This window comes from Ranitomeya variabilis, chromosome 2 (genome assembly GCF_051348905.1).
Source record: "Ranitomeya variabilis isolate aRanVar5 chromosome 2, aRanVar5.hap1, whole genome shotgun sequence".
Classification (NCBI taxonomy): Eukaryota; Metazoa; Chordata; class Amphibia; order Anura; family Dendrobatidae; genus Ranitomeya; species Ranitomeya variabilis.
Genome location: NC_135233.1, coordinates 166,775,089 through 166,788,563, shown reverse-complemented (window position 1 = coordinate 166,788,563; position 13,475 = coordinate 166,775,089). Strand labels below are relative to the sequence as shown.

Sequence of the window (13,475 nt, the reverse complement as noted above, 5' to 3'; positions counted from 1 at the left end):
CAGATGGGTTTTTTTCTGTTTTCGCAGCTTAAGGATGGCTTGTTTCACCTGCATGGAGAGCTCCTTTGACCGCATGTTTACTTCACAGCAAAACCTTCCAAATGCAAGCACCACACCTCAAATCAACTCCAGGCCTTTTCTCTGCTTAATTCAGAATGACATAATGAAGGGATTGCCCACAACTGTCCATGAAATAGCCTTGGAGTCAATTGTCCAATTACTTTTGGTCCCTTTAAAAACAGGGTGGCACATGTTAAGGAGCGGAAGCTCCTAAACCCTTCATCCAATTTTAATGTGGATACCCTCAAATGAAAGCTGAAAGTCTGAACTTCAACTGCATCTGAATTGTTTTGTTTAAAATTCATTGTGGTAATGTCTATAACCAAAATTAGAAAAAGGTTGTCTCTGTCCAAATATATATGGACCTAACTGTATATCAGTGAGACACACACATATATATATAATTTTTTTTTTTTTAATACAGTGCTAGATAGCAGAAAGGCTAACAATAGCAAGGTGACATTAACCCTTCATTACCCCATATCCCACCAATACAGGGGAGTGGGAAGAGAGTGGCTAAGTGCCAGAATAGGCGCATCTCACAGATGTGCCTTTTCTGGGTGGCTGGGGGCAGATGTTTTTAGCCAGGGGGGGGGGGGGGGGGGCAATAACCATGGTCCCTCTCTAGGCTACTGTATTAATATCTGCCCTCAGTCACTAGCTTTCCCACTCTGGTGGAGAAAATGGCGCGGGAGGCCACGCCAATTTTTTCCGGGATTTATCCCTTTAATTTAATAGCTAGAGCCCCCAAATTTGACACAAAGACGCTTCTTACATTAGTAAAGAGGAATATGTAATAAAAGAAGGGATATGAGATGGTTTACTGTATGTAAACCATGCCTCATATCCTGTCGGGTTTGTGAAGGAGATAGGAAAAGCCGGCAATTGAATTACCGGCTTTTCTGCCATCTAGCGCTGAATTAAATATAAATATATATATATGTGTCTCACTGACATACTGTGTATATACATTCTATGTATACACATTTATTCTACCTATTCTATTCTGTCAGTGTGATTTTACTGTACACCGCACTGAATTGCCGGCTTTTCTATAGAACACCGCTGCGTATTTCTCGCAAGTCACACTGATGGTCCGTGTGTAATTCGTAATTTACTCGCCCCGATACTTTCATTGGCGGATTTTTTGCGCAATACGCTGACAAACGCAGCATGCTGCGATTTTCTACGCCCGTAACATACCGTGTATTACGGATGCGTAATATACGGCAGATAGGAGCTGCCCCATAGAGAATCATTGGGCCGTGTGCAATGCGTATTTTCTTGATGTATTTTCAGCGCTCATATGTCCGTAAAACTCGCTAGTGTGATGCCGGCCTTACTAGACCGGAGAGCCCAAACAGGACACCGGACATACAGTAAAAAGTTTGTGGTTTAATACCATCAGGTGCGAACCCTAAACTTGATGATTCGGGTTTGCTCAGCCCTAAGGCCTGTCCCACACGTCCAGATAATTCCGGTACCGGAGTTATCCGTGTGCTCATGTGGTACATCAGTGTGGCACACGTGCGGCAGCTACAGTAAGCGCTGTCCCCTGCTTTGGGTGCTGAAGCCGCCATTCATTTCTTCTCTCCAGCAGCGTTCGCTGGAGAGAAGAAATGAAAAATCTTTTTTTTTTTGCTGTTGAAATAAAGATCTTTGTCACCACCCCCCTCCCACCCCCTGTGCGCCCGCCCGCTGGAAATAAAATACTCACCCAGCTCCCTCGATGCATCCTCTCAGCGCCGCAGCTTCTCCTGTATGAGCGGTCACGTGGTGCCTCTCATTACAGTGAGGAATATGCGGCTCCACCCCTATGGGAGGTGGAGCCGCATATTCCTGACTGCAATGAGCAGCACCACGTGGTGGGGTGGGAGGGGGGTTGTGACAAAGATCTTTATTTCAACCGCAAAAAAAAATAAAATAAAATGATTTTTCATTTCTTCTCTCCAGCGAATGCTGCTGGAGAGAAGAAATGAATGGCGGCTTCAGCACCACAAGCTGGGGGGACAGCGCTTACTGTAGCACTGTCTCCTGCACGGCATACGGACGGCACACGGACAGCATCCGTGTGCGGTACGTGTTTTACACGGACCCATTGACTTTAATGGGTCCGTGTGATCCGTGCGCTCCCACGATCACTGACATGTCTCCGTGTTTTTCAAACGGACACACGGTCCGTGAAAACACGCTGACATGTGCAAAGACACATTGATTTTAATGTGTCTACGTGAGTCAGCGTCTCCGGTACGTGAGAAAACTGTCACTACACGTACCGGAGCCACTGACGTGTGAAACCGGTCTAATCAGAAGTTTGTTACTGCTTTTTTTTTCTTCTCTTTTGCTGGCTACATACAGTTAGGTCCGTATATATTTGGACAGAGACAACATTTTTCTAATTTTAGTTATAGACATTACCACAATGAATTTTAAACAAAACAATTCAGATGCAGTTGAAGTTTAGACTTTCAGCTTTCATTTGAGGGTATCCACATTAAAATTGGATGAAGGGTTTAGGAGTTTCAGCTCCTTAACATGTGCCACCCTGTTTTTAAAGGGACCAAAAGTAATTGGACAATTGACTCCAAGGCTATTTCATGGATAGGTGTGGGCAATCCCTTCGTTATGTCATTCTCAATTAAGCAGATAAAAGGCCTGGAGTTGATTTGAGGTGTGGTGCATGCATTTGGAAGGTTTTGCTGTGAAGTAAACATGCGGTCAAAGGAGCTCTCCATGTAGGTGAAACAAGCCATCCTTAAGCTGCGAAAACAGAAAAAACCCATCCGAGAAATTGCTACAATATTAGGAGTACAAAATCTACAGTTTGGTAAATCCTGAGAAAGAAAGAAAGCACTGGTGAACTCATCAATGCAAAAAGACCTGGGCGCCCACGGAAGACAACAGTGGTGGATGATCGCAGAATAATCTCCATGGTGAAGAGAAACTCCTTCATAACAGCCAACCAAGTGAACAACACTCTCCAGGAGGTAGGCATATCAATATCCAAATCTACCAGAAAGAGAAGACTGCATGAAAGTAACTACAGAGGGTTCACTGCACGGTGCAAGCCACTCATAAGCATCAAGAATAAAAAGGCTAGACTGGACTTTGCTAAAAAACATCTAAAAAAGCCAGCACAGTTCTGGAAGAACATTCTTTGGACAGATGAAACCAAGATCAACCTCTACCAGAATGATGGAAAGAGAAAAGTATGGCGAAGGCGTGGTACAGCTCATGAACCAAAGCATACCACATCATCTGTAAAACATGGCGGAGGCAGTGTGATGGCTTGGGCATGCATGGCTGCCAGTGGCACTGGGTCACTAGTGTTTATTGATGATATGACACAGGACAGAAGCAGCCGAATGAATTCTGAGGTATTCAGAGCCATACTGTGTGCTCAGATCCAGCCAAATGCCGCCAAACTGATTGGTCGTCGTTTCATACTGCAGATGGACAATGACCCAAAACATACAGCCAAAGCAACCCAGGAGTTTATTAAAGCAAAGAAGTGGAATATTCTTAAATGGCCAAGTCAGTCACCTGATCTCAGCCCAATTGAGCATGCATTTCACTTGTTAAAGGCTAAACTTCAGACAGAATGGCCCACAAACAAACAGCAACTGAAAACCACCGCAGTGAAGGCCTGGCAGAGCATCAAAAAGGATGAAGCACAGCATCTGGTGATGTCCATGAGTTCAAGACTTCAGGAAGTCATTGCCAACAAAGGGTTTTCAACCAAGTACTAAAAATGAACATTTTATTTAAAATTATTGAATCTGTCCAATTACTTTTGGTCCCTTTAAAAACAGGGTGGCACATGTTAAGGAGCTGAAACTCCTAAACCCTTCATCCAATTTTAATGTGGATACCCTCAAATGAAAGCGGAAAGTCTGAACTTCAACTGCATCTGAATTGTTTTGTTTAAAATTCATTGTGGTAATGTCTGTAACCAAAATTAGAAAAATGTTGTCTCTGTCCAAATACATATGGACCTAACTGTAGATGTCAATGGGCACTGTGCAGTGAATAGAAGCATTGCAAATGCAAGGTGCGCAGTACTTGGCAATTGTGCAGCAGATGTATGTGCAGCAGTGCCAGCACAGATCACTTCCTGAGCAGCAACACACAAACTTGTGTGAATGGATTTATTTATTGTCTCTTTTATTGTATTTTCTTGCAGTAACTGTACATTTACAATTTGGCATAAGTGCATAAAAATACCAGTCAGCTAATGATAAAGACAATTACTAGGGCTGCTGACATTGCAACCGGTCTTATCTGATGTATTTTTGTTTGTTCTATAGGACATGAGCCTGGCATTGTGCAGCTGGTAAATTACTATCGTGGAGCAGATAAACTTTGTCGTAAAGCTTCCTTAGTAAAGTAAGTGTCCTCCCCATCAGATTTTTAAATTACAGGCAGCTAAACATCACTGCGGCTAGATGGTGGCTCTAACGCAATAGAAAAATTCAGTAGAAAAAAATTACAGACAGTGCATTTTTAAAATGTTTTATTTATTTTTTTGGGGGGAGATCATTTGTGCAATTTTTTAATACATAGCATGCTGAACATATGGTGTTTTCTCTTAGGTTTTTCTATTAAATTAAAAAAAATACATATATTCATGACATACGGTAATTTAAAAAAAAAAAATTTTATTCATGATAAGTCTCATATAATCTGAACCATTGTGGGAAATTGTATGAATTTTTGCAGATTTGAAGTTTTTTCACTTAAAGCAAACCTGTCAGCTGTTTTGGCTGCTATAAGATACAGCCACTGCCTTTAATAATGCTGTATATCTGCCCCCGACCTGCAAGTAAAGAAAAATAAGTTTTATTATACTCACCCGGGGGGCGGTCCGGTCCGATGGGTGTCGTCGGTCCGATGGGTGTCGTAGGTCCGGGCCCGGCGCCTCCCATCTTCTTGCGATGCCGCCCTCCTGCTTCTTCATCGCTCCCCGGCATCGCGCTCCTGCGCAGGCATACTTATTTATTGAGGGCAGAGGAAAGCACTGCAGTGCTCAGGCGCTGGGAAAGGTCAGAGAGGCCCGGAGCCTGTGCACTGCAGTACATGGCTCTGCCCTCAACAGGGCAGAGAAGTACGCCGGTGCAAGAGCGTGATGCCGGGGAGGGATGAATCAAGCAGGAGGGAGGCATCGAAGAAGATGGGAGGCACCGGACCTGCGACACCCATCAGACCGGAACGGGTGAGTATAATAAAACTTATTGTTTATGATGCATTTTTTCCGGCAAAAAATTGGAATCCTATGGAATCCTTATGCCAGCAAAGTCAATGAGAATCCTGAAGTGCTGTGCGCATGATCAGTATTTTTCCTTTCAGGATTTGCTGTGCGTTTTAATCCACAACATGTCAATTCTTTGTGCTTTTTTCCTTGTGTTTTTGACCCATTAAGGGTATGTGCACACATTGCAGATTTGCCTGCAGAATTTATGCACAAAATCTGCACCTCTTGGCAGAAAACGCAGGTAAAAATCCACTCGTTTTTGATGCGGATTTGATGCGTTTTTGTAACCTAAATAAAGATCTATTATTTAAAAAAAAAATTGTGATGTCATTTCTTGTCCAACCTCTTATTTTACATACTCCATGGAAGAATAATGTGTACACAGACAGATAGATAGACAGTTGATAGATAACTAATAGATAGACAGAGATGGATAGATAAAATGGTACATAAATAGTTAAAGACACACACACACACACACACTCTGCACGCAATATCTTTAATTAAAAAAAAAATGGCGTGGGCTCCCGCGCAATTTTCTGCACCAGAGAGGGAATGCCGGGGGCCAATATTTCTAGCCTGGGAAGGGGGTAATACCCATGGAGCTTCCCAGGCTATGAATATCAGCCCGCAGCTGTATATTTAGCCTTTACTGGCTAATAAAATAGGGGGACTCCCCCAAAAAATGACGTGGGGCCCCCTATAATTTACACAGACAGCTGCGGGCTGATATTCATAGCATAGAAAGGGACCATGGATATTGCCCCTCCCCCCCCCCTTGCTAAACATACCAGCACCCAGCCGCCCCAGAAATGGCGCATCTGTACAATGCGCCAATTCTGGCACTTAGCCTCTCTCTTCCCACTGCCCTGTAGCGGTGACATATGGGGTAATACTGGGTTAATGTCACCTTTGATTGTAAGGTGACATTAAGCCTGGTTAATAATGGAGAGGCGTCAATTAGACGCCTATCCATTATTAATCCTATAGTTATTAATGGGTTAAAAAAAAGACACAGGCAGAAAAAAGTATTTTAATGAAATAAAACACTACACATTTTTCATAATTTTTATTCCATGCCTAATGCAATCGAAGCCATCGATCACCTGCTAAAAAAACCAAACAAACACAAATACTCCCTGTTCTGACACAGTCCCTCTTTAATAACGAGTGTCCCACGACAATCTCCCCTATAGAGTGGTCACATCAGCAGATGTGATCGCTCTATAGGGCCTCCGATTACACACTGACCGGAGATAACCCTCCCGCAGTGTATCATCGGAGTTCACTTTACAGCACTACAACCATAAGAAAATTCTCACACTGTAGTGCCGCAAGTGACAGGTGAACTCAGGTGACCTGTCGGCAGTGGAGTGATACAGTGCAGAGGATTATCCCCGTCATTGTATCACCGGAGCCCCTGGAGAGTGGTCGCATCTGCTGATGTGACAGCTCTCCACGGGAGATCATCATGGGACAATCGTTATTAGTTGGATTACGTCGGACACAGGGAGTATATTGTTTGTATATTATTTTAATTTTATTTGAAGATGATCGATGGCTTCGGGGATTAGGTGTATATGGTAAGTATGTACTGTATGTGTTTTTTTTTTTTTTTTAACATTCAACACATTATCCAGATGATAGGACTACGTTCCCATCATTCCCATAATAGTGTCACTGTAGCAGGCATAGCTGGATGGGATTAGTAGTCCCATCGGACGATGCCTGCCTACACCCACACAGAGTAAAAACAGAATGATGTGCACTCTGTAAACTGAGGTAGAGAGGTGCAGGCTGGACAAGTAGTCCCAATATTAATGAAAAAACAGCCGCACTCAGGTACTTTGACGATTATGCAAAAAGTATTATTCCTTTATTTGTGCGTACAGACATCAGCAGGTGCTTAATGACGTATATGAATTTTACGGACAATAGGGTTGCACAACAAATCTCCATTTCCCGTACACTAACATTGGCTGTGCTCTACACTGCGGATTTGATGCAAATCCGTGCAGCCAAAAACGCTGCAGATCTGCATCTAAATCTGCAACGTGTACACATAGCCTAAATGCACAGGGAAAAAAAGCATGCAAAAAAGCTGCAGATTTATTTTTTTGCTGCTAAGAAATGTAGAAACCATGCAGAAATTTCTGCAAGCAAATACTTAACGTGCACACATACCCTTAGGCTATGGGCACACGTTGCGGATTTTGATGCATTTCCGCAGCGTTTTTGGACTCGCGGAATTGCATCAAATCCGCAGTGTAGTGCACAAGCAATGTTAGTCAATGGGAAATTGACAATCGGTGTGCACATGCGGATCTGCAGCGTTTTCTTTTCTGCTGCATGTGAATTTTTTTTGCGGATCTGCAGCGTTTCTGCACTCATTGACTACCATTGTGTCATGCAAAACCGCAGGTTTAAAAAGATCTGCGGTTTTTCTGCGGAGTTGGGTGCAAGAAACGCTGCAGATGGGGAGGAGGAAGAGTGTGTGGGCAGAGAATGTGCGGGTGTTTGTGTCTGTGTGCGGGGGTCTGCAGGGCTCTGCGGGGCTGTGTGTCTGTGTGCGGGGGTTTGCACATATACACATACAGTACATACAACATACAGTATATACTCACCATACACCTATTCCCCGAAGCCCTCAATCACCTGTAAAAAAAAAAAAATAATAATAATAATAAACCAACAGTATACTCCCTGATCCGATGTAATCCATTTAATAACGAGTGTCCCATGACGATCTCCCGTGGAGAGCTGTCACATCGGCAGATGTGACCGCTCTCCATGGGCTCCACTGATACAATGACGGCAGGTAATCCTCCGCACTGTATCCCTCCGCCGAGTTCAGCAGCGTTCATACTGTCACTTGCGGCACCGCTGTCACGCAGCAGTGCCGTAAAGTGAGAGACTGAACTCATTGAACCCTCAGTGATAACACTGTAGGAGCAATTGTCTCCTGTCAGTGTGTCACTGGAGGCCTATAGAGCAGTCAGAGAGTATTTGTGTTGGTTTATTATTTTTTCTTTTTTACAGGTGATCGAGGGCGTCACATGGATTGGCAGAACAATAAAAATGGCAAAACTGTGTAGTTTTTATTTCATTAAAATACTTTATTCTGGCTGTGTGTTTATTTAACCCTTTAACATATATAGGATTAGTAATGGATAGGTGTCTTATTGACACCCCTCCATTACTAAGCTGGCTTGATGTCAACTTACAATACATAGGTGACATTAACCCCTTATTTCCCCATATGCCACTGCTACAGTGGGAAGAGAGAGGCTAAGTGCCGGAATTGCACCATTTTTGGGGCAGCTGTGCGGTGGTGTTTGTAGCCGGGGGGGGGGGAGGGCAATATCCATGATCCTTTTCTAGGCTATGAATATCAGTCCGCAGCTGTCTGCATAGCCTTTTCTGGCTATTAATTATAGGAGGACCCCATGTCATTTTTTGGGGGTGTCCCCCTATTTTATTAGTCAGGAAAGGCTAAATATACAGCTGTGGGCTGATATTCATAGCCTGGGAAGATCCATGGGTATTAACCCCTTCCTAGGCTATAAACATCGGCCCCCCAGTCACTGGCTTTCCCTCTCTGGCGCAGAAAACGCCATTTTTTTTAAATTAAACAGTTATTGCGTTTAAGGGCGGGGTCACACTTGCGAGAAACTCACACGAGTCTCTCGCATCAATACCCGGCCTTCCACCGGCACTCGGGACCAGAGTGTGCGGCTGCATGTATTTCTATGCAGCTGAACGCTCCGGTCCGAGTGCCAGCGGCAGTGCCTGGTACTGAGGTGCGAGACTCGTGCGAGTTTATGTACCATTTTATTATGTTTATTACTGAACAAAGGGCTTGGTATTTATCTATCTATAGATAGATCGATATATATAAATCTATAGATAGATAATAGATAGACCTATAGATAAATAGATAGATCTAAAGATCTATCTATGTAAAGATCTATCTATTTATTTATAGGTCTATCTAATCTAAAGATCTATCGATCTTTCTGTGTGTGTAAACATTATTCTTCAATGGAGTATGTAATTGAAGAGGTTGGACAAGAAATGACATCACAATTCTTTTTTTTTTTTTTTTTTTTAAATAATGGATCTTTATTTAGCTTACAAAAATGCATAAAATCGCATCAAATCCACACGGATTTGTACCTGCGTTTTCTGCCAAGAGATGCAGAATCTGCTCAGAAAATTCCACAGGCAAACCTGCAACGTCTGCACATACCCTTTGGCTGTGTGCACACGATGCGGAATTACTGCGGATCCGCAGCGGATTTTTCCGTGCAGAAACGCAGTTCCGCACAGTGATTTACAGTACAATGTAAATCAAATGGAAAAAAAGCTGTGCTAATGGTGCGGAAAAATCCACTTGAAAACCGGAACAAAAGAAGTAGCATGCTATTTCTTTTGTGTGGAACTGCAGCGTTTCTGACCCCTTCCATAATAAAAATCCACAGGGGTAAAAAAACGCAGAAAATCCGCAGAAAATCAGCATCAATTCGCATTCAAAAATGCACAAAATTCGCATAAAATCCGCAGCAAATCCGCACCTGCGTTTTCTGCCAGGAGATGCAGATTTTGTGCGGAAAATTCTGCACCCCAATCCGCAACGTGTGCACATAGCCTTAGGGTAACTGCTGGGACAGTAAAATGCTGAAAATGCTGCGTGTCTGTGGAGTGTTTCTTTGTTCTGTTTTTTTTTTTGTTGTTACAAAAACTTCATGTGAAAATACCCTGAATGATTTATGAGAATAAGGGCTCATTCCCACTTGCGATTAAACCCGACGAATGCAATCCGATTAAAAATCGAATTGCATTCAGGCCAACGTTTGTGTGCTCATTTGCAATTTTTTTATTCTCCCACTCCCCTCTTCTCCACCCCTCCTCTACCCCCGGGTCTGATCATGATTGGACTGGGACAAAAATTGCACAGCACTGAGACCATGTCAGTGCCTTCTGATTTTTACACACGGATGTTCTTTGAAAAGCCAGCAATTCATCTGCCGCGAGCAGCAAAATCATAGCGTGACCCAACAGAATTGATAGAATACATATATACACATTGTCATCTTTATATCGATCTATTCTATCACATATATAATTGGTACAGTGCCTGTGTAGCTAATTGTACATGTATTTTGTTTCTAAATTGTTTTATAGAGGGAAAGCTGCGAACAGATGTTTATAGCCTGGGAAGGGGATAATAGCCATGGAGGTTTCCAAGCTATTAATATCAACTTACAGCTGTATGCTTAGCCTTTGCTGATTATTGAAATGGGGAAACCCCCCTCCCAAAAGAATGATGTAGGATCCTCCTATAATTAATAACCAACAAAGGCTAAGCAAATCGCTGCTGGCTGATATTAATAGGGAAGTCATGGATATTAGACACCCCAGACCAAAAACATCAGCTCTCAGCCACTCCAGAAAGGGCGCATCTATATGATGCGCCACTCTTGGCACTTAGCCTCACTCTTAATACTGGCTCTGGTGCAGTGGCAAGTGGGGTAATACTTGGGGTGGGGGGGTTGCTGTCACCTTTGTAGTGTCAAGTGACATCAGGCCCAGACATTAGTGCTGGAGAGCCGTCTATAAGATGCCCCCTTTACTAACCCCACAGTCATATTGTATAAAAACAACCCCCTCCCCACCCCCCGAAAAAATTCCTTTAATTCAAAGAAAGACATGCTCCTTTAATCAATCTTATTTAAGCAATACTTACTACATCGCCCATTCCAGTGAAGCCATTGTCCCCTGTAAGAGAATTAAAATAATAAACAATATCCCTCACCTGTCTGCTGAAAAGATTTGTTCTGCGACAGGTCTAGCTCTGCTACATCTAGATGGCAGGCTGCATTGTTGCATGATGTGACTATACAGCCTGCCATCCATCAGAGACACTGAGCAGCGTCTGCTAAACAGGCCCTAATTTTGTAGTTGATTGTAGAGATTGTGTGTCAGCTGTCCCACCAGCAGCTAGTATCTGTTTAATATATATATATATATATATAAGTTTGGACACACCTTCTCATTTAATGATTTTTCTTTATTTTCATAACTATGAAAATTGTAAATTCACACTGAAGGCATCAAAACACATGTGGAATTATATACTTAACAAAAAAGTGTGAAACAGCTGAAAATATGTCTTATATTCTAGGTTCTTCAAAGTAGCCACCTTTTGCTTTGATGACTGCTTTGCACACTCTTTGCCTTCAATTTTGAATAAATCCCCAACAGTGTCACAAGCAAAGCACCCCCACACCTTCACACCTCCTCCTCCATGCTTCACGGTGGGAACCAGGCATGTAGAGTCCATCCGTTCACCTTTTCTGCGTCACACAAAGACACGGTGGTTGGAGCCAAAGATCTCAAATTTGGACTCATCAGACCAAAGCACAGATTTCCACTGGTCTAATGTCCATTTCTTGTGTTCTTTAGCCCAAACAAGTCTCTTCTGCTTGTTGCCTGTCTTTAGCAGTGGTTTCCTAGCAGCTATTTTACCATGAAGGCCTACTGCACAAAGTCTCCTCTTAACAGTTGTTGTAGAGATGTGTCTGCTGCTAGAACTCTGTGTGGCATTGACCTGGTCTCTAATCTGAACTGCTGTTAACCTGCGATTTCTGAGGCTGGTGACTCGGATAAACTTATCCTCAGAAGCAGAGGTGACTCTTGGTCTTCCTTTCCTGGGGCGGTCCTCATGTGAGCCAGTTTCTTTGTAGCGCTTGATGTTTTTTCCACTGCACTTGGGGACACTTTCAAAGTTTTCCCAATTTTTCGGACTGACTGACCTTCATTTCTTAAAGTAATGATGGCCACTCGTTTTTCTTTACTTAGCTGCTTTTTTCTTGCCATAATACAAATTCAAAGTCTATTCAGTAGGACCATCAGCTGTGTATCCACCAGACTTCTGCTCAACACAACTGATGGTCCCAACCCCATTTATAAGGCAAGAAATGCCACTTATTAAACCTGACAGGGCACACTTGGGAAGTGAAAACCATTTCCGGTGACTACCTCTGTAAGCTCATCAGGAGAATGCCAAGAGTGTGCAAAGCAGTCATCAAAGCAAAAGGTGGCTACTTTGAAGAACCTAGAATATAAGACCTATTTTCAATTGTTTCACACTCATGTATGTATGTGTGTATATATATATATATATATATATATATATATATATATATATATATATGTGTATATATATATATGTGTATATATATATATATATATATATATATATATATATATATATATATATATATATATATATATATATATATATATATATATATATATATATATATATATAATTTTTTTTTTTTTTCTTAATTTTCTGTCTGGTGAATTATCCAAAGACCAAAACATTTTCTTTTAGTTTACTAGCTTGGCAATTATATTGGTCTTTTGAATCTTTTGCTCTATATGTACTGTATATGTTGGATTTGTATGCATGGCTTACAGTTAGATCAGATTGGTGAATATGATGGATGGGCTTGGAACCATTGGCAGTGTCTGAAATTCTAGTTAGGATATTTTCATGATTTATTTATTTTATTTTTTTTACAGATTAATCAAAACAAGTCCTGAACTTTCTGGGTCCTGCACGTGGTTCCCAGAATCCTACGTGATTTACCCAACAAGTCCGAAATCTCCCGTGGCAAAAGGAAGAAATGGTCTCCAAGATCTGATCAATAGCACCCGTACAGATGAACGAGAAGAATTTTTAGAATCATTTAATGGAAGGAAGGAGAGTGGAAATGGAAATGTGTGGATAGCCAAATCCTCATCAGGTGCCAAAGGTGAGCCTACATATTCAGAATGGCTACCTCACCATCTTCCCATTTTTAGTAGTAGCTTGCTGTTCACAGTAGTTGAAGCAAGTCTTCATATTAGTACATTTTTAGATGGACAGCTTTCTATTCTCTTCGTAATTATTCTGCTAATGGTACCTGTGAGGAAGCTGTAGAAAATTTTCTCATTGGTTTGACATGGTGAAGACCACACTTGGACCTCATTTCACACCTACTTAGCTGAAGTGAGGGAGGGATGGGTGAAGTGCGCCAGTCTTCGAGTAAACTGAGCAAGCACAAAAGTCATGATCTCCAATAAATCAAGGTGAGAGGGCAGGATTACCTACACT

General features: G+C 42.2%; 1 protein-coding gene across 1 annotated transcript in view; it reads left to right on the top strand.

The window, feature by feature from the left end:
* TTL (tubulin tyrosine ligase) overlaps positions 1-13,475 on the top strand; it is a 44,056-nt gene that overhangs the window by 2,873 nt on the left and 27,708 nt on the right. The window contains exons 2-3 of the mRNA XM_077283148.1: positions 4,368-4,446; positions 12,902-13,134. Of these exons, the coding sequence (XP_077139263.1) occupies positions 4,368-4,446; positions 12,902-13,134 (312 nt within the window). The remainder of the gene's footprint in view (positions 1-4,367; positions 4,447-12,901; positions 13,135-13,475) is intronic.